This window comes from Apodemus sylvaticus, chromosome 11 (genome assembly GCF_947179515.1).
Source record: "Apodemus sylvaticus chromosome 11, mApoSyl1.1, whole genome shotgun sequence".
Lineage (NCBI taxonomy): Eukaryota > Metazoa > Chordata > Mammalia > Rodentia > Muridae > Apodemus > Apodemus sylvaticus.
This window is the reverse complement of record NC_067482.1, coordinates 38,125,171-38,146,003: the sequence shown is the minus strand read 5'-3', so window position 1 is coordinate 38,146,003 and position 20,833 is coordinate 38,125,171. Positions and strand designations below refer to the sequence as shown.

The following is a 20,833-nucleotide window of genomic DNA, read 5'->3' as shown; positions in this document are numbered from 1 at the left end:
TCCACTGGCTGAATACATAAGCCTTGCCAACTCAAGTGATTGCTGCTTCATATCAACCTGAGGATATTCTAAGTATAAAGAACATGGACAAATAGTTGTTCATATTTATACACATCTTCAACATACTGATACAATGTGAATATAGCCCTGTGCATATGCTAAGATTAAAGAAGACTCTGGATGATAGCCAATTTACGTCAAGGGAAAATTTCACAAATTTGTACACTGTGGTTCTCTATACATGACTATTCAAAGCAAATGACATTTCCATTAAAGGCATACAAGGGGCTGGAGAGACAGTCCAGTGATTAAGTGCTTATACTGCTCTTAGAGAGGACATGAGCTCAGCACCCATTTGGGTGACTCACAACCAGTTGTAAATCCAGATCTAGGGGATCTGACACCCTCTCTGGCCTCTCTGGGCACTTGCACTCACAAGGGCATATAATTTTTAAAAAGCCAACTAGATAGGAAAGATAACTAGCATATAATGATATTTTGATCTTTAAAATGTAGGACTACGATATTTTAACATAGTTTTTAAAACATTTATTTACTATTTTCTAATTTAAAATAAAAACTAAAAGCATAAATTTAGTGACTAAATAGAATAGTTATTTCTGTAAATCACATTAGCTAGTACTATGTTAGATGAACTTTAAGGGCTTATTCAAATAAACAAGTAAAATCACTTATAAGGGAGTTCTTTTCAATCCATCCACTTGAATCTGAACCCATTTCGCTTTTTTAAATAATATTTTTAATTATTCTTTGAAAATGTCTTGCATGTATACAAAGTATTTTGATCATATCACCTCACTACTTCCCCCCCCAACTCTTTCCAGGAACCTCTAACCTTTTCCTTTCTGACATTCATCTTTATGATGATGAGAAACTCTGGTACATATTCACAATAGAACATAATTCAGCTATAAAAAAATTAAATCCTGAAAATTGCATGTAAATGGGTGGAAATGGAAAAAAGTTGTATCTTACCTATTGATGGCACTGCTGCTGATCAGGGAGTCTACAATCTCAAGTCCTCACTTGCCAGATATTGGAGGCCCCCGTTCCCCTTCTTGTATTTCCTCCACAACATTGTCTTCTCCTCCTTTCACAATCCCCATCGATAACTCTCATCTTAGTTCAGATATTATCTTCAAATCTTGTGGTTTATTTTAAATGCTGTAGTTATTCATCTTACTGGATTTTTTGACCTATAACTGGGTAACCTACATAAAGATGACTAATCTCAGAGTTTTATTTGCTTGGTTGATTGGTTGGTTTGGGTTTTTTGTTTGTTTGTTTGTTTTGTTTTTTGAGACAGGGCCTCATGTTCCACAGGCCATCCTCAAACTTGCCATGTATCCAAGGCTGGTCTTGAACTTCTGATCCTCCTGGTTTTGTTTTTGAACTCAAAGATTACAGACCTTCACTATCATACTCAGCTCCAAAGCTTGGCTCTATCCACCTATAAATTAAAAACAAAAGTGATAATCTCCCCCATTGTAGTCAGTAAACTTGTCATACTTTGTACAGATATAGAGTACTGAGCTTAGGAGTCTCAATACAAACTGTCTACACTAAATCTAGATTCTCTTTGTATTTCTTTTTTCTCCCAATCATTACTCCTTCATTACTATTATCAATACATTACACTCGGTACACTGTCACACAAGCATTTTACTATTAACACTGTTTAATAGTAAACAGGCAGAGCAGATGAAACATAACCAGTACTGAGTTTCTTTATCAAATCTACAGACTGATTTTTAATAACCCTTTTCCTGGCACAAAAAAAATGAATTTGTTGCAGGTTCTAGAAACAATAAAACCAAGGTAGTATTTCAACAGCCAATGCAATGCCAACATAGATCATGTTGTATGCAGAGAATACTTAATGCAAGTCACAAAGCTTCTTAAATATCTCTTCTTTTGGCTGTGCCGTACATGAATGACAAGGGACCAGAAACTGTAAAATGAAAGTGTGAGTTGAGGTTTGGCACAGACCCCTGAGATGAAGTCAGTTACCATAAGCTGGTCACTGACTTTGAGTCTAGCAGGGACTGCAGTGGAGATCAGGGTCACAAAAAGATTCCAGAGGGAAATGACTGTAAGATGAAGGATGAAGGGATGTGACTGTACAGCACAGTGAGAGAGAGTAGACAGTGGGATCACAGGAACTTTATAAACTTTTAGCCTGTGTGTGTGTGTGTGTGTGTGTGTGTGTGTGTGTGTGTGTGAAGATCAGTAGCTTTCCAAGTTGGTCCTCACCTTTCACCTTATGGGAGTTTGTTCTGTCTTTTCTCAGCTTTTTTCTTCATAGATACAGATACAGATATAGATGTAGATGTAGACGTAGACGTAGACGTAGACGTAGACGTAGACGTAGACGTAGATATAGATATAGATATAGATATAGATATAGATATCTATAGGTAAATTTAGATATAGGCAAAGCATATATATATATATATATATATGTAAAAGCATGTATATGTGCTTATTTTTAAAATGTCATCAGCCCTCCATTCTCTGTGCATTCTATGCCATGTCTTCCTAATAGGATCTAGAGAAAGCCTGTCACCTTGTCTTTAGAGATGAGTGTGCTTTGGTCCTGTGTCTTCCCGTGTTACTGCCATCTTGGCAATACAACATTAAGGGGACAGCATTTACCTTCTTGACTTTGGAAAGCACGGTTTCACAAAGGTCCCTTCAGCTAAGCTTTGGTTTTCATTCTGCAGGAATCACTACGGTGCTGACCATGACAACCATCAGCACCCATCTCAGGGAGACTCTGCCCAAGATCCCTTACGTCAAAGCGATTGATATCTATCTCATGGGCTGTTTTGTCTTTGTGTTCCTGGCTCTACTGGAATACGCTTTTGTAAATTACATTTTCTTCGGAAAAGGCCCTCAGAAGAAGGGAGCGAGCAAACAAGACCAGAGTGCCAATGAAAAGAACAAACTGGAGATGAACAAAGTCCAGGTAATGCTTTGTATATTGCTAATACTGCCCCTATTATCTTTATCAATGATGGGTGCCCAGGAACATTTTTAACAGAAAAACATGTTTATGAACCATTATTTGTTCTTATAAGGCCAAACCATGTTCTCAATTTACAGATTTGAGAATATTTGACTAAGGAAATTAGACTGATAATTATATAAAATAATAGCATATGTATTAATTTGCATGATCATAACACAATAGCTGAAGCAGGCTGATCTTTTAAAGAAAAGAGGTTTGTTTAGGACATGGTTTTGGAGACTGCGAGTCTGAACAGGAAGCTATGACTTTGTCACTAAGGATGTTGGTAAGTTATACATAGGGCAAAGTGATTACATCCCAAAGCAGAAATCCAGACAGAAATGTAGGGTTCTCTGAGCCCCTTCCTAGGATAGCACCTACAATTAGCAAGCCACCTTTCACTAAACTATGAGTCTTAAAGATCTACCTCCCAACACTCTCACACTGGAATGAAGTTTCCAACACACAAAAACCTAGGGGATCTACATAGCCCATACCTCAGCCATAATGTGTACCTGTGACTGAGCTCTGCCTCAAGTCCATCAAACTTCATCCTAAGATGTAAAATTACATGTGGAAGAATAATGTGGACTCTGCTCAGTCAACAAAGGGGAGACTTAGCTGTCTTAGCCCTCAGTAGAACTGAGGATATTCATGGTTAAGTCACAAGCTCAGATTTAACTATGAAAGCAGGTGGATGTGGAATTTACAAGCACCAGAAAAGAAAGAAGAAAAAAAAAAAAAAGAACAAATGTGATGCCAAAATTAAAATACAAAGTGTTTTAAATGAAGGCAAAAGTAGTTTTTTAAATTCTGCTTAAAGACTTTAGTGACTGAAAACAAGCCAAAGCCAGGAAAGCCCTGGCCTTCAAAGGGAGAGTGAATTGTACTTTGAGAAGCGCAGGTCGTGAGGCACACAGCTTTCCCCAGCAGCACTTCAGCGGGAAACTGTAGACTTGTTGGCTGGATGAGTCAAAGCAGAGATGCTGATACTTCCAGGGTACCTGAAATTTCAGAAAGAACACAAGATCTGATACTCAAACTCTGAGTATAAACTTCCTTTGAATGTACAAAGAAGAGGCCAAGAAACCAAGATGGCCATTTGCTAGGTCTGAGTTAGCTTGACAGCATGGAGACTCATCTAAGACACAAACATCCAAATACACTTGAGAGGAAACATTTAGTTTGGTTTAGCCTCTGATGTGCCTGTGAGGGATTATACCAAGTTAATTAAGGTTAGGTTAGTAGAAGACTTGTCTACAGAGTATAGCACCATTCTCTGGTCTTAGGTCCTAGATTGCAATTTTTTAAAACAGCATCTAATTAAGAGATGGAATCCATTGCTCACTAGTTTCTGACTGTGAATGAAACAGGACTGCTAGCTTCTCTCTCAGAGACTTACTGACTGTGGTGGACAATACTGTTAAATTGTGAAGCAAAGTAAACTCTTTCTCCCTTAAGTTGCTTTCTCAAGTTCTTTAGAACAACAGAAAATGTTGCTAAGGCAGTCACAAAAGGAAATATGGCTAAAGACTCAGAGGAGAAAAAACAAATAAAGCAAAAATCAGGTTTCAATTGTTTTCCACAATGTGGAATTCAGCATCTGGATTTAGAGTTTATTTCGTGCATATAGGAAATTCATTGAGTTTTCTATTAAATTCCCAAAATTATCCTAACTTAGGAAAAAAGTTTACATCATAAGAATAAGAAGAAAAAAATCCTGAAGTAGGCCCAGTCTAACAATAAATAAAACCAAGTTTCCAGCTATTCTGGGTAATATGTTAGTGATTAAAGTTCCTAAAAAAGCAAAAGACAGAATTCTCCAGGAATGATAAAACATCCCAGAGTCTCTATAATATGTCTTTCCAAATATCTGGCCCAGAGTAAAATATTAACATACCTGAGCAGAAACAGAAAATTGGTATCACAACCAAGAGCGATGTAGCTTTAAGAATCTCAAATGTAGACCTGAAGAATAAGCACTATCGAATAACTATAATTAATATATTTTAACGTCTATAGGAAGCAGAAGTACCAGTCTAGACCTGAAAGCAACCAAAATATTCTGAAATAAAAGAGAGATTAGGCAAGGTACATTTATACCATAAAATACTATTTCAGTTAGGGTTTCTATGGCTGTGATAAAATACCATGACCAAAAGCAACTAGGGGAGAAAGGGGCTCATTTCAGCTTCCGTGTCCCAATTGAAACCATGAAACAGAATGGATGTAAGTCCCTGGCTTGAACATGTCATTCGATGGACTAATATTGCAGTCTGGCAGTAGCAGGGATTAGTTCCAGTTCCATCACTCCGCTCCTTACTGAGCTCACTGCCCTTTGGAGGGGCCTGAACTGGAACCACAATTCTGCTTGTACTTCCTCTGTTCACTGTTCCCATGGAATCCCACACTTCTGCTGTGAGACTGGCAAAAACCACAGCTACACTATGTTCGTGTAGCTGATCCTTAGCATTTATCTCTTATTAGACTGCAATTTACAATGAGAGGCAGTAGGGCCTTTGTCTAGTGTATTTACTATTCTTTCCTCAATGGCTACAATGGGGTGGAACCGAAATAAGTAAGCCTTAAGGGAAGGAATGAATACCAGAGAGACCTTCTCCATTAAAGTTTTTAGAGCTCATTCAAATTATTGAATGACATGTCATTATGCTTTATAAATTCTCATATTCTCATACAAAATAAGAAAAGGAGAGGGTAGTTTCTGTTCAACACTGTCTTGCTGATCCTTTTTTTTTTTTCATTTGGTGTGTGTGTGTGTGTGTGTGTGTGTGTGTGTGTGTGTGTGTGTGTGTGTGTTGGTAGGTATTGAACTCTTGCTAGGTATGTGTGTGTTGCTAGGTATTGAGTCTCTTGCATATTAGGCAGTGAACTCTCTGATTAATAATGTTTTTATTAAACATGTTATGTGAAGCTCAGGTATTCATTCTAAATCATCATGCCATATACTATTGAAAATAACCTTCAAAGGTGATTAAGGCTAAGATTTTACTGACTTATTCACATGCAGATGGAATAATAATTGAACAGTGTCCTAATTAGGGTTACTATTGCTGTGATGAGACACCATAATCTAAAGTAACTTGGGAAAGAAAGGAAATCTTTGACCTAAACAGCAGTGTTCATCATCCAAGGAAGTAAGGACGGGAACTCAAGCAGGACAGGACAGGACAAGAGCTGACGCAGAGGCCAAGACAAGTGCTGCCTGACTAGCTTGTCCCCAAGCCCTGGCTTGCTCCTCCTGCTTTTATATAGAACCTGGGCCCACCTGCCCAGGGAAGGCACCACAGCAATGGGCTGGCCCTCCCCATTGATCCCCATTGAAAATACCCTACAGGCTTTTATGAAGGCATTCTTAAATTGAAGTTTTCTCCTCTTAGATGACTTTAGCTTGTGTCAAGTTGACAGAAAACTATCCAGTACACAGTGTCACCATCTCATGCAACTTAAAAAGATCCTGCAAATGCATGGATTTGATAAATCCTGACCTCATCATCATCTTGTGAGCCAGGGGCTCAGAGAGGTAATGTGTCCAATAAGAAGTTTCACCTGCTCAGCATATCTTCTCCAGACGTTAAATAATGTCAACTTTGCTATTTTGAAAACTGCTACCCTGTGGTTAAATTCAAATTTTTAGAAATTATTATATTTCCCCTTAATATTCTGGCTGGGTTATCTTGTTCTTTCCTATGAGATGTTTATAAAAAGTCAAACATAATTGATATGTGTCTGGTCTTCTAGGCTTTTCATTCGAAAAGGCTCTAGGATTTGCCTTGGTGTCCTGGCGTGTGGAGTGACATTGTTCATTATTGCACATTACTTTTGATGGCCTCAGCTGGCCAGTTAGGTCAAGGGACAGCCAAACTGATACCTCAGAAGTTCAGGCCTTGTATTGATTTATACTTCCACCAGCTGTACTGAAGCATTTTTTTATAGGAGTGCAGATGCTGAATCCAGACATTACGAGAGTTTCAATCTCCAAGGTGATAAAGACTGTAGATTCATGAACCCCTTGGGCACCATTTGAAGCTGGGGATGGTATTTAGAGTTTTGAAAGACAGATTTCACAGTACAACAAGACTTTAAACAAGCTGCCTCTGGGATACTTTAATACTAACCCAGAACTTTTTCAGTTGTATATACCGGCCATTGTGTCTGCTACGTGCAAATAAATAAAATGGATGGAATAAATGCAGGGGTGGTCAGTGACCAGAAACTATGGGAAGTCATTGTAAATCATGAAGAACACTGGGAGAATCTATGAAAGATTCATAGCAAATTGAAGTTGCAACTCGGATGGTTAGGATGGAGACCCTTTCTTACTGTAATTAGATGTAAGTTCTGCAATGCAGCCATTCCTGCATTTCTGTTCTTTGTGGTAAATCATCCAAACACTGCCCATCAATTTTCTATGTGGGCAGTAAGCTATGTGCTGTGCTGGACTCCAGAATGCATGATGCATGCAAAGATGTGTATTTCAGAGGCTCGCTTAAGTCAGGAACACACTGCTGGCCTTAGATCCTATACCTCAGTGTTCCTCAGCATCTCCCTTCATGGCTGGGACATGGATCCTATCTTTGATGAAACTGGTTGTTTTGATTTAGCAGCTTGAACTCTAAGTTTCCACTGAGAAGACTGTGATGTTTTCTCAGGAACATTAAACTTCAGACTTTTGTCTAACCCTATTAATTCACTATTTGGATCCATGAACCTGTAGGTACCCTTATCTCTTAATTCCAGATTCCTTTAAATTGGCATTATTTTCAGTAGATCTTTCTCTCACAGTACACCCAAAAGCTTTACCTTTATCATGTCAAGATCTATAATCACAGCCCAGCCATAAGTACTTTCTTTCTAAAGCCAAACCTAACAATGACAGCCAAAATAAGCCTTGGGTTTCAGCCTGTTTGTATTTAACCAACTTAGGTCACATTTGTTACAGGAAATTAGTCTTTTTGATGAATAAAACAGAAAACACCAAATACTCAGGTCTGGGCAACACTTATCTATGGAACCTAAAGGATGTCATCAGGCCCACTCAAGCCATATGCACAATGGACTGCCAGAGTGGCTATATCAAAGGAAAGTTAGGTAGAATCAGAAAGACCATGCCAATAGATGTCAACACAACCAACTAAAATGCTTGTGATGTGTGAGTAACGTGCAGGCTGGGAGGATGCTAACAAAGGATGAAATAAAAGTGATTCAGATTTTTTAACAATTTTCACAGTTGATTCAAACACACACACACCATTGAAACTAAAATAGAGCTCAGAGTGAGGGGGAAAAGCTTGAGTTAGGGGTTCCTCTTTCTATACACTTTAACTGAGTTAATCCTGTAGGTCACCTAAGATTCAGTTCTGAAAGGACCAGAAAGACATACAGTTATGATATCTTGCAATTCTGCATCTGCCTATCTGAGCTAATGTCCTTTTGAGATCACTGGAAAATATGCATAGAAAACATGGAGATGCATTGCAAAAAGAGTGACAATAACCTAGCCTGGTAAGCATGTGAAGAATATTCCAGGAGAATATAATGGCAGGTAAAATCTCTGAGGATTCAAAAAAAAGGGAGTGGAAAAACCCAGAGCCAGGTACAATGGTCTACAGACACCTTCCTGACTCAGTGGTAGAGAGACTGAGTCAGAAGAACCCCAATTTTGAAGTCAATAGGGCTACATACCAAGACTCTTCCTCTCTCTCTCATACAGAGAGAAAGAGAGAGAGAGAGAGAGAGAGAGAGAGAGAGACAGAGACAGAGACAGAGACAGAGACAGAGAGACGGTGACAGAGACAGAGACAAGAGACAGAGAGAAGATTAAGAGCAGAATTCTCAAGGGAAATATGGTATGTATATGTGGTATTTAGGGACTAAAGTTAAAAAATATTAGATTTAATTTTCTATTTCTTTGGGAAATAGCTTGAACAGAAATCATCTGTTTGGCATCCTATAGAATCATTCTGGCTGCTGTGCACAGAAAAAGAACAGAAGGACCACATTTCTAGAAAAAGGAAGATCAATTATGGAGATATGGGCCATCATGGAGGGAGGTGGTCAGAATCTAGACATGTTTAAGTAGAGCCATTTGTACTTGTTAATACAGAGGAGGAGAGAGATGTGGAAAGGAACTCAAAATGATATTTTCTCCCTCAGCAATGTTAGAGAAAATGAGTAACCTCATTTTATCTTCATCATTTTTTCTATTTATTATCATATTTAATATATTTATATATCTATACATTAATATATTTAATATAACTATATATTTAAAGTATATTTAGAATGTGTGTATTTGTTTGCATGTATGTAGGTTTGTGCTTAATCACCTGCTCTTCCTCGACGTGATAGTAAAGGGTTCATTTCTGCTAGTAGTTTCCAGAATATGCAAGGAAATGTAAAAATCGTGAACAAAGCTAACCACAACCCCAAACAAAAAAGAAAAATAAAAAGTCCAGGCCAAGGGATCAGATGTAATGGACATGGTGAGTGCAGGAGATGCGGGTAGAACGTGAAAACAGTTATCTGTGGCAATGTACAGAGACAAATAGACTGTGGACTTCAAGGACACTGAGTTGGCTAATTCTGCAGCCAACATCACCTTCCTTATTCCCTGCCTGGGAGTTCAGAATCATTTAGTATATATGAATTCTTTTGAATCAGCCAGCAAGAAAGAAATAACATACTGCTTGTAACATGAATTGGGCCTGAAGGTATACCTCAAGAAGGCTTTAAAACTGTCACTGCCAACAAGATTGTATTTTATGTCAATCGCACTGGAATGAGTTCTGCTATGTTTGTATATTGAAAATATCCAGAATGGTTAAATTCAGCAAGTGGTAACATTTTTAACAAAGGGATGGGGGAGGTGATGAAGGCAGAGAGAAGGAACAACATAGAGGCTGAGCCAAGGGAGAATTAAGTTGGCACATTTGTTTCATGTTTCTCTTAAGGGGGACATGACTGTCATCTTGCTGGTTCCTGGATCCCTGACATTTTAGATCCACCCTCGGGATTTTTGTGCATACCCATTTTCATCACTCGGGATTTTCTTTGTTGTTGTTGTTGTTGTTATTGTTTTATTTTTTTCATTCGATGTATTCTTTATTTACATTTCAAATGATTTCCCCTTTTCTGGGTCCCCACTCCCCGCAAGTCCCATAAGCCCTCCTCCCTCCCCCTGTTCCTCCATCTACTCCTTCCCACCTCCCTGTTCTGGTATTCCCCTATACTGTTGCATTGAGTCTTTCCAGAACCTGGGGCCACTCCTCCGTTCTTTTTGGACATCATTTAATATGTGGATTACTTCTTGGGTATTCCAAGTTTCTAGGTTAATATCCACTTATCAGTGACTGCATACCATGATTGATCTTTTGAGACTGGGTTACCTCACTTAGTATGATGTTCTCCAGCTCCATTCATTTGTCTATGAATTTCATGAATTCATTGTTTCTAATGGCTGAATAATACTCCATTGTATAAATATACCACATTTTTTGTAACCATTCCTCCGTTGAGGGACACCTGGGTTCTTTCCAGCTTCTGGCTACTACAAATAGGGCTGCTATGAACATAGTGGAGCATGTGTCCTTATTACATGCTGGGGAATCCTCTGGGTATATGCCCAGGAGTGGTATAGCAGGGTCCTCCAGAAGTGCCATGCCCATTTTTTAAGGAACCTCCAGACTGATTTACAATGTGGTTGCACCATCTTACAATCCCACCAGCAGTGAAGGAGTGTTCCTCTTTTTCCACATCCTCACTAGCACCTGCTGTCTCCTGAGTTTTTGACCTTAGCCATTCTGACTGGTGTGAGGTGAAATCTCAGGGTTGTTTTGATTTGCATTTCCCTAATGATTAATGATGTTGAACATTTCTTAAGGTGTTTCTCAGCCCTCCGAAGTTCTTCATGTGAAAATTTTGTTTAGCTCGGTACCCCACTTTTTAATGGGGTTATTTGGTTCTCTGGGTTCTACCTTCTTGAGTTCTTTGTATATATTAGATATTAGCCCTCTGTCAGATTTAAGGTTGGTGAAGATCCTTTCCCAATCTATTGGTTGACGTTTTGTCCTTTTGACAGTGTCCTTTGCCTTACAGAAACTTTGTAGTTTTATGAGGTCCCATTTGTCAATTATTGATCTTAGAGCATAAGCTATTGGTGTTCTATTCAGGAACTTTTCCCCTGTGCCCATGTCCTCAAGGGTATTCCCCAATTTCTTTTCTATTAGTTTCAGTGTGTCAGGTTTTATGTGGAGATCCTTGATCCATTTGGAGTTGAGCTTAGTACAAGGAGATAAGAATGGATCGATTCGCATTCTTCTGCATGCTGACCTCCAATTGAACTAGCACCATTTGTTGAAAAGACTATCTTTTTTCCACTGGATGCTTTCAGCTCCTTTGTCGAAGATCAAGTGACCATAGGTGTGTCGGTTCATTTCTGGGTCTTCAATCCTATCCCATTGATAGGGATTGCCTGACATTGTACCAATACCATGCAGTGTTTATCACTATTGCTCTGTAGTAAAGATTGAGGTCTGGGATACTCAATCCCCCTGAAGTTCTTTTACTATTGAGAATAGTTTTAGCTATCCTGGGTTTTTTGTTATTCCAGATGAATTTGAGCATTGCTCTTTCTAGCTCTATGAAGAACTGGGTTGGGATTTTGATGGGGATTGCATTGAATCTGTAGATTGCCTTTGGCAGAATGGCCATTTTAACTATATTAATCCTGCCAATCCATGAGCATGGAAGATTTTTCCATTTTCTGAGATCTTCTTCGATTTCCTTCTTCAGAGATCTGAAGTTCTTGTCATATAGATCTTTCACTTGTTTGGTTAGAGTCACACCAAGATACTTTATGCTGTTTGTGGCTATTGTGAAGGGTGTCATTTCCCTAATTTCTTTCTCAGTCTGCTTATCCTTTGAGTATATAAAGGCTCTGATTTGCTTGAGTTGATTTTGTAGTCAGCCACTTTGCCGAAGTTATTTATCAGCTGTAGGAGTTCTCTAGTAGCGTTTTTTGGGTCACTTAAGTATACTATCATATCATCTGCAAATAGTGATAGTTTGACTTCTTCCTTTCCAATTTGTATCCCTTTGACCTCCTTATGTTGTCTAATTGCTCTAGCTAGGACTTCAAGAACTATATTGAAAAGATATGGAGAGACGGGCAGCCTTGTCTAGTCCCTGATTTTAGTGGGATTGCTTCAAGTTTCTCTCTATTTAGTTTGATGTTGGCTACCGGTTTGCTGTATATTGCTTTTACTATGTTTAGATATGGGCCTTGAATTCCTGTCCTTTTCAAGACTTTTAGCATGAAAGGATGCTGAATTTTGTCAAATGCTTTTTCAGCATCTAAGGAAATGATCATGTGGTTTTTTTTCTTTGAGTTTGTTTATGTAGTGGATTGCATTGATGGATTTCCTTACATTGAACCATCCCTGCATCCCTGGGAAGAAGCCTACTTGATCCAGGTGGATGATTGTTTTGATGTGTTCTTGGATTCGGTGGGCAAGAATTTTATTGAGTATTTTTTTTATCGATATTCATAAGGGAAATTGGCCTGAAATTCTCTTTCTTAGTTGGATCTTTGTGTGGTTTTGGCAAGAAAAACAGAACCAACGACTTATAACAAAGTTTATTTTAAGGAATTATTTTAAGGAATTATCTTGTGTAGTTGGGGAGCTGTCAAGTCTGAATTCTGCAAGTTTCAGGCTGGAAACTAAGCTGAACTTGGTCCCAAATCTGCAGAACATTCTAGAATCATAAGGTCAGATCTGAGGCACACTTTCTTCTCCTCTAGTAATTCTGTTTGCTCTAAAGTCTACTAGATAGATAGATAGATAGATAGATAGATAGATAGATAGATAGATAAAGATACATAGATACATAGATAGATACATAGATAGATACATAGATAGATAGAGATAAAGAGAAAGACATAGAGAGATAAATAGAGATCTATAAATGATAAATGATAGTTTTGGGTTTTTTTTAATATTGACTTTTAAAGAGATGGCTGCTGGGAGAAAGTGCTGCTTGTTATCCTCCTTGAGAACATAAGAATGCAAGCTTTATACTTTAAGAACTTTGTCTGCTTTGTTCACCACTATCTTCCCAGATTTAGAATTTACAACCAAGGCGTTTACAACCAAGGTGTCAACAACCAGAAGTCAGATGTCCATTCTTCCTAAGGCTTTCCTCCTACGTGAGCCTTTCCATTTGTTTGTAGCCAGCTGCTACCCAGGTCAACAAACATGAACTGCTAGGAGGAAGATGAAGGAAAGACTCAGGCTCAAGGAGGCAAACATAAAAGGGGCATTGGAAAAGAGCACTGAGTGCCCATATTAAAGAGAAGTCACACCGTTTGCCCAGTAAAAAGATTTACAGTTGGTTCAAAGAGAGAGAGAGAGCTTCGTGTCTGTGTAGGAGATTATAATATTAAGAGTTTTATTCATTGAGATCTGTCCATTTCTAAAATAAGGGACATATTGTCCTATAGCCAACATCTGGCACACCTGGCTCAGCAGCCACTCTATAAACATTTGCTGAATAGATGGGAGAGGTAAATGAATGAGCACCTTAAATGTTTATCCATGTTCATCATAAAATTCCCTCCTGCAGCACAGAAAATTTGCCCATCCTGTAAAGAGTGAATCGACAGCCCTCGGGGCTACCTGTCTACAGCCCAGCCCTTTATTCACCATATAAACAGTGTCTTAGATAGGGTTTTACTGCTGTGAACAGACACCATGACCAAGGCAACTCATAAGGGCAACATTTAATTGGGGCTGGCTTACAGGTTCAGAGGTTCAGTCCAATATCATCAAGGCGGGAACATGGCAGCATCCAGGCAGGCATGGTGCAGATGGAGCTGAGAGTTCTACATCTTCATCTGAAGGCTGCTAGAAAACTACTTTTCAGGCAACTAGAATAAGTGTCTTAAAGCCACACCCAGAATGACACACCTACTCCAACAAGGCCACACCTTCGAATAGTGCCACTCCCTGGGATAAGCATATGCAAACCATCACACTCTGCTTTTAGATAATCCATCTGAAGTGGAAAAAAAGAGAAATTCCTTATATGTCCTCTGAAGCGCCACTCACAGTGTTCATTTTCTATAGATTTAGATTCAATGACGCTGTACTGTAATACAAAAATCAGTAATTGATTTTTTTTTCAGGAATATAGTTACTACAATCTGGTATTCTCATTGTCAGACCCATCTTGAAGTCACTGGAATCCATGAGCAACCACAGTCCTTACCCACAAGTGCATCAGGGGGCAGATACTTCACCCTGTGGTTTAACATTGCACTCTCACTGTGAACAAATCAAAGGGAGGGAAAAATGCAGATGAGGCAAAGCCATGTAGGCCCACCTCTTTGTAAATATGCCCACTGCATAGTCAGTGCTGACCACTGAGAAGATATAGGAAGCTGGGTGTGATCCTTACTCATCTGTGCCTGGAAATTAATACAGGAAGGATTATCCTTCCTTTAGGGGAAACGTGAACAGTGGATATGGTCATCCTATAGAGCAGTTATATCACCACCAGCCATGCTTTAGAACATCTAACAGTCCACACCTCCATAAAGGTCCATCACATTTACATTCTCTTTTGCTTCAATTCCATCTGCCTCAGGGTTTAAAATCCTTACACTCTGAGTCTTGATTCACTTAGATGTTAATCCCTCATTAACTGGGCAATACAGATGAGGCAAGGCATAACAGCTTGGTATGTCTGAAGATATGAAAAACCAATAGCCACTTTCCTTATTTTAGGAGAAGCTGTATCAGTGCTGCATAAACAAGCCATTTAACACATACAAACACATAAGTGTGCACACACAGAGGTGCACACACACACATGTACACACTCATGGGTATATATACACACAGAGAGGCATATACAGTGCTCATGAACACACACACATATACATCAATGTGCACACACATGCACATGCATACACACAGGCATGCATGCATGCACACACACATACACACTACATACACGCACACATATGCATACACACAGGCATGCACACACCACATACATACACACAGGCATATATATGTACTTGCACATGCATATACACATACACACACAAATATGCATAGGTGTGCACAGGCAAAGTCTGTACCATCAGCCTTTACAATTACACTCTTCTAGTAAGGAAAGCTATTGGAAGTGTAAAAGGATTCTTCTGTGGATCTTCTTAAATGTTCCCCCCAAAAGAACATTGTACTGTTGATTTAATAAGTAAACAATGAGTTCAACTTTCATAGAAAGTTCTAGAACTAGACTCATTCTTTACGTGTCAAAACACCACTTGAAACTATGGTTTCTAACAACCTCAGACTTCTTTGTTTATTAATAATTAGTTATTTATGACTTACCAAAAGTAATAAATCTCACAAAATTAATAAACATCCGTGTATATGCACCAACTTAAAAAAATATAATATATAAAATATAAATAAAATAAAATATAAATAAAATAAAATATAATACGATACATCACGACACCAGCTTAAAGAGAATGGCGTGTGTCCCTGACTTATTCTAGTGTCTTTAAACGTGTTCATCTAGCTGCTCATAATAATTATAGTACACAATTTATACAATATAAATGAAGATTTAATTTTATAAGTTTTGGTTGTTTTACATAATATTTGTAACATATTATGTTGCAATATTATACTCCATAATCAAAGACTGCCAAAGACTGGAAACAAATCCCTTAGATTATCTAGGGAAAAGCAGCCATTTCTGCATGAGAATGCTAAGATCTTGACTAAGCCAAGGTCATTGATCATCAGTTAATAAAATAATCAGGATGAAGACACAGCTTCCAAGCCCCAGTTCCTTGCTCTGCCATGTTTACGTCCTTCCAGACTCTATCCCAGATGCTTGCTTTTGTGAAGCATCCATAACTAGCAATAAGTTCTCCCTCTGATGAAACATTACATCAGCATTTCATAGAAATTAAATGATTTCCGATATCAGCAATGCATCTCAATGAGATATGTACCTTAATAATTTGTTTTATGTTTTTCTTGAGTATTTCAGACCTAGAAGCCATGTGTTCTATTCATCTTTTAAAGTACATATCCTTATCACTTCAGCTCCACTTCAGTAACAAACTTTTTTAGGCATGACTTTTTCCACACATTATATGGTGTGAACACACACACATACACACACACACACACACACACACACACACAGGCTAGAGCTGCATGCCACTCAGGCAAGGAGAAGCATTAGCACCCCATCCTGTGAGATGTCATCTTCCCAGGCCTTTCCAGTGAACTTCCCAGTTTAGAAAGTATTCTGCTATAATCCATACCTTTGACTTTCTCACTCTATCTCAAAATCTACCTTTAATCTTCCTTCCTTCCAGATGTTTTGACATCCTATCTTGGCACATGTTAACTAATGATTTCTTTCTTTTACCTTGAAGTACAAACTCAAAAAGAAATATCTTAGCCTACGTGTATGTGGCCTGGGTGTGGCTGTCCATGTGAGAAGTGCATGTGCCCACATAGGCCAGAATAGGGCATTGGATGGACCTCCTGGAGCTGCAGTTGTAGGAGGCTGGGAGCCACCTGACCTGGCTATCTGAAATCTGCAGTAAGTCATCTTAACTGCGAAGCCTCATTCCCAGAGAGACTTTAGCTTTGTGAGGAGGTTTTAAAAGAGAACTTGTCTTTTAAAATGTTTAAATGCTCAAAGAATCTGGGACTTTTAGAGTTATGTTTTATACTGTGATATTAACAAGAGATATTGGGAATAGATAGGAAAGGAAAAGTCACTGTTCTAATACTGGTCTGTCCATCAAGTTGACAAGGGGGTCAATTGTGCTGGTTAGTTTTCAATCCGTTTAACTCTAGCCACAGTTGTCTGGAAAGAGCAAAGCTAGACTGAGAAGAAGCCTCATCAGATTGGCCCGTAGGCAAGTCTGTAGAAGGCATTTTCTTGATTAATGATTGATCTGGGAGGGCCTAATAGATTGTGGGTGGTACTGCCCCCCCCCGAAGGAAGTCCTGGATTATATAACACAAAAGCAAACAGAGAAGGCCATGGGGATAATCTCAAAGTGCTCCCTAAGGCTTGCTCAGTCTTCTTTCTTATAGAACCTAGGACCACCTGCCCTGAAATGGCACCACCCACAATAGATTGAGTTCTTCTGAATCAATCACTAATTTAAAAATGCTTTACAGCTGGATCTTATGGAGGCATTTTCTCAATTGAAGTTTCCTCCTTTCAGATGACTCTAGTTTGTGTTTTAAGTTGACTTACAACTAGCCATGACAAACAGCAACAGAAATCAAATTAAAACAACATAGGTAGTGAAAGAAGGAAAATAATAGATGATGATAATACTGTTGATGGTGATAGATAGATAGATAGATAGATAGATAGATAGATAGATAGATAGATAGATAGATGGATGGATAGATAGATAGATGGATAGCTGGATAGATAGATAGATGGATAGATGTGTAGATCATACAGATGAATGGATGGTACATCAGTAATTGATAGATGAAAGTAAATAGATAATAGAAGGGTAAAGAAAGAGAAATAAAAATTAATAGATATAGAATAATAACATAGATAAATGATAGAATATAGATAACTGAGTGGGGAATAAGTTGTTGGGGAATGATTTTCCATCACCTCGGATTAGTTAATAAAGATCTGATCAGCCTATAGCTACATAAAAGAGGATAAAATGGGACTTCTGTGCACAAAGAAAGAGAGTGGCTCAGACAGGAAGGGGACAGTAACCATGAGAAACTGGCCCTGAGCAGTAGCAGACAGGGCAAGACCAAGATGACAAGTAATGGAGCCCAGGGCCAGGAAGTAGGCAGCCATAGAGAGTTGGACTAGATGGATATCTGCCCATCTATAGTCCTTAAAGCTTCTTAATAAAAACAAGGCCTCCATGTCATTTTGGGGGAGACAAAAAGGGGCAGCAGAAAAGCCCCCCAAGCTGGACCGTGGTGACGCACGCCTGTAATCCCAGCACTTGGGAGGCAGAGGCAGGCTCGTTTCTGAGTTCGAGGCCAGCCTGCTCTACAGAGTGAATTCCAGGACAGCCAGGGCTACACAGAGAAACCCTGATTTGAAAAAACAAAACAAAGCAAAAACAAAGAAAAGCTCCCCCCAAATTACTGTACAGTAACTAATTAATAAATAAAGATAAGTTGACAGGTGATAAGTAGATAGAAAATAAAAATAGATAATTGATAGATCAGGGATAGGTAGATAGATGACAGAGAGTGGATAGAACCTAATGGTTGATATAGACAAATGATAGAAGATAGATAAATAGATGACTAATAAATGTAGGCTGACCACTGATAGGCAAATAAGTAGAAGGTAAATAGATCATTGCTGGAATAGATAGATTATTGATAGAAATAGATCATTGATATAAATAGATGATAGAGATAGAGGGTGAGTGATAGGTAATAGAAGATATACATATGATGAATGACAGATGATTGATAGATATAGACAGATGATCTACAGATAATCTTCATTGCCAATAGCACATGGAGTCGGTTTTCTACTGAAAGGGAGCAGTGAACACGAAATGGAAAGGAACAATGTGTCCCTCTATGACAACGACAGAACAGCGAGTGACCTTGGGGAGCCTCTAAGCACGTCTTCTCTGCCCTTAGGTTGACGCCCACGGCAATATTCTCCTCAGCACCCTGGAAATCCGGAATGAGACCAGTGGCTCCGAGGTGCTCACAGGTGTAAGTGACCCCAAGGCCACCATGTATTCATACGACAGCGCCAGCATCCAGTATCGCAAGCCGCTGGGCAGCCGCGAGGGCTTCGGGCGAGGGCTGGACAGGCACGGGGTGCCCGGCAAGGGGCGCATCCGCAGGCGCGCCTCACAGCTCAAAGTGAAGATCCCTGACTTGACTGACGTGAACTCCATAGACAAGTGGTCCCGAATGTTCTTTCCCATCACCTTTTCCCTTTTTAATGTCGTTTATTGGCTTTACTATGTACACTAAGGCCGGTCTCGTGGTTCCGTTTAGACTACCTTCCTCCTCGCTTGTTTTTTAACCCCACAGATTCCCAACAGCGGTAACTGCTGTGGTTTTTGAGGTAAGAGATTCAGCCTTCCAGTTGGTTTTCGATCTTGTGTGTCAGTTTTTATTATCACACCATGTTTACTTCAACAACAACAACAACAACAACAAAAGGTATTTTTTCCAGTCTACTGTGGTCCAAGGTACAAGCTCTGTAAGAGTTCCATCAATTGCTTTGTTTACAAACACAGAGAGAGAGGTGGGCCAGTGGTAGATATTGTTGGCAGTCTTTCTTAGTTGCCCTGGATCTTACTGGATTATTTTAAAATGAAAATGTACAGTGGACTTTGCTGTCCACCTACACTGTGTTCTGGGTAAACTGTAACCATCTCATGATGCCAAAAAAAATTAAGTTGAAATAAAAAAATAAGAGAAAACAAACAAACAACATGAGCATCTCAGAAGAATAAAGCCATTGAGAAGTTGCCGATTTCCAGGAAGAGGGTATATAACACTGATAGTTCCCATCCACTGGGAAGTTCTTCTGAGCTCCTTCCAGAAAGGCTTTGGGGCTCCGTAGAGGAGTGACATTAAAGCTCGTGTCTCTCACTTTCCCACCCCCCAAACTCACCCTATTGTGTCCATCTGACAAGGATCATGGATATTGCTAAAAACAGCCCTCTCTCAGACTGTCTAGATGCTCAAAATCAACATTAGAATCCAACCTGATCTAACTGGTAGTCACTGAGACCATTTTTCTTTACTTCTCAAAAGTAAAGAAAACTCATTCCATACTTCTCAAGAGTAAAGAAAAACCATTTGGGGGAAGACGATAGTTTTCTTCCTTCTACAGAGAGCAGCCCTGACTGTCCTTCATGAGCCTTGGAATCTCTTGGTGGCATGAAAACAAAGGATCATTTTCCACAGTTCCTGCTCCAGAGAGAAGAAAAGGATATGTGGGGTACAGCTGGTGAGGGCTTTGAAGGAGGTGGAGACCAATTTTTTTTTCCTTGAGGAAAAAAAATTGCTATTTCCCTGAAGAAGGCAAGACTTACATGTTATGTAAAAGGTGCCTGGGCAGTTATCTGCACTGCCAAATCTTAAGTCAAATTGTATGTACTTGTTAGCCTTCCAGAGAGCGGTGCCCAATGGCGGCGAGCACACCGCACAGGACTCTGCTGACTCTTTTTGTTTCTGCTCTCTGAACTCTGCATTTCGTGCTACAGAATGAATGGCCCGGGGAGATGCTGATCCTCCACATCAGTGTCTTCCTCCAAAGACATTTCCAGGTTCAGAAAAGCTTTAAAGTAGGAAAAACCACAGAAAGAAAAGAAACTCGAAACAGCAAAACCCTGAGCCTTTAGCCACGCCCACCAGCCCCTGAGGCGTGGACCGGAAGTGAATCCACTCATTCATCACTGTCATTATTGCCCTGCCTCACCTCCTTCGTGGATTATTCTGGGTCGTGGTTCTCGTGACTTTCAGCAACACAATTCTAAACATGCTCAACAAGCTACTGTTGAGTTCTTCCCGTTTGATAGCATTAAAACCTCATTTTCTTTTGGTCTAAGTTGTAAAATTATATATGCTTATTTGCAAGGTCCAGTGAGAGCACAAATTGACCAGCCGTGGATGGAGGCCATTTTGGCAGGATCCAGGCAGGATCCAGGCATGGCACTGCAGGGCTAATGAGGATGACAGGATGACTGCCACCTTTGATGCT

The 20,833-nt window shown here is 39.4% G+C and overlaps 1 protein-coding gene across 2 annotated transcripts in view; it reads left to right on the top strand.

Moving 5' to 3' along the window:
* Nucleotides 1-19,095, top strand: part of Gabrb1 (gamma-aminobutyric acid type A receptor subunit beta1) — a 431,303-nt gene extending 412,208 nt beyond the window's left edge. The window contains exons 8-9 of one of the 2 annotated variants that reach the window (XM_052199374.1): nt 2,745-2,983; nt 18,748-19,095. In XM_052199374.1, the coding sequence (XP_052055334.1) occupies nt 2,745-2,983; nt 18,748-19,092 (584 nt within the window). In that variant the 3' untranslated portion in view covers nt 19,093-19,095. Of the gene's footprint in view, nt 1-2,744; nt 2,990-18,747 lie in introns of both variants that reach the window. The other variant, XM_052199373.1, reaches the window with a different exon arrangement.
* The last annotated feature ends 1,738 nt before the right edge of the window (nt 19,096-20,833 follow it).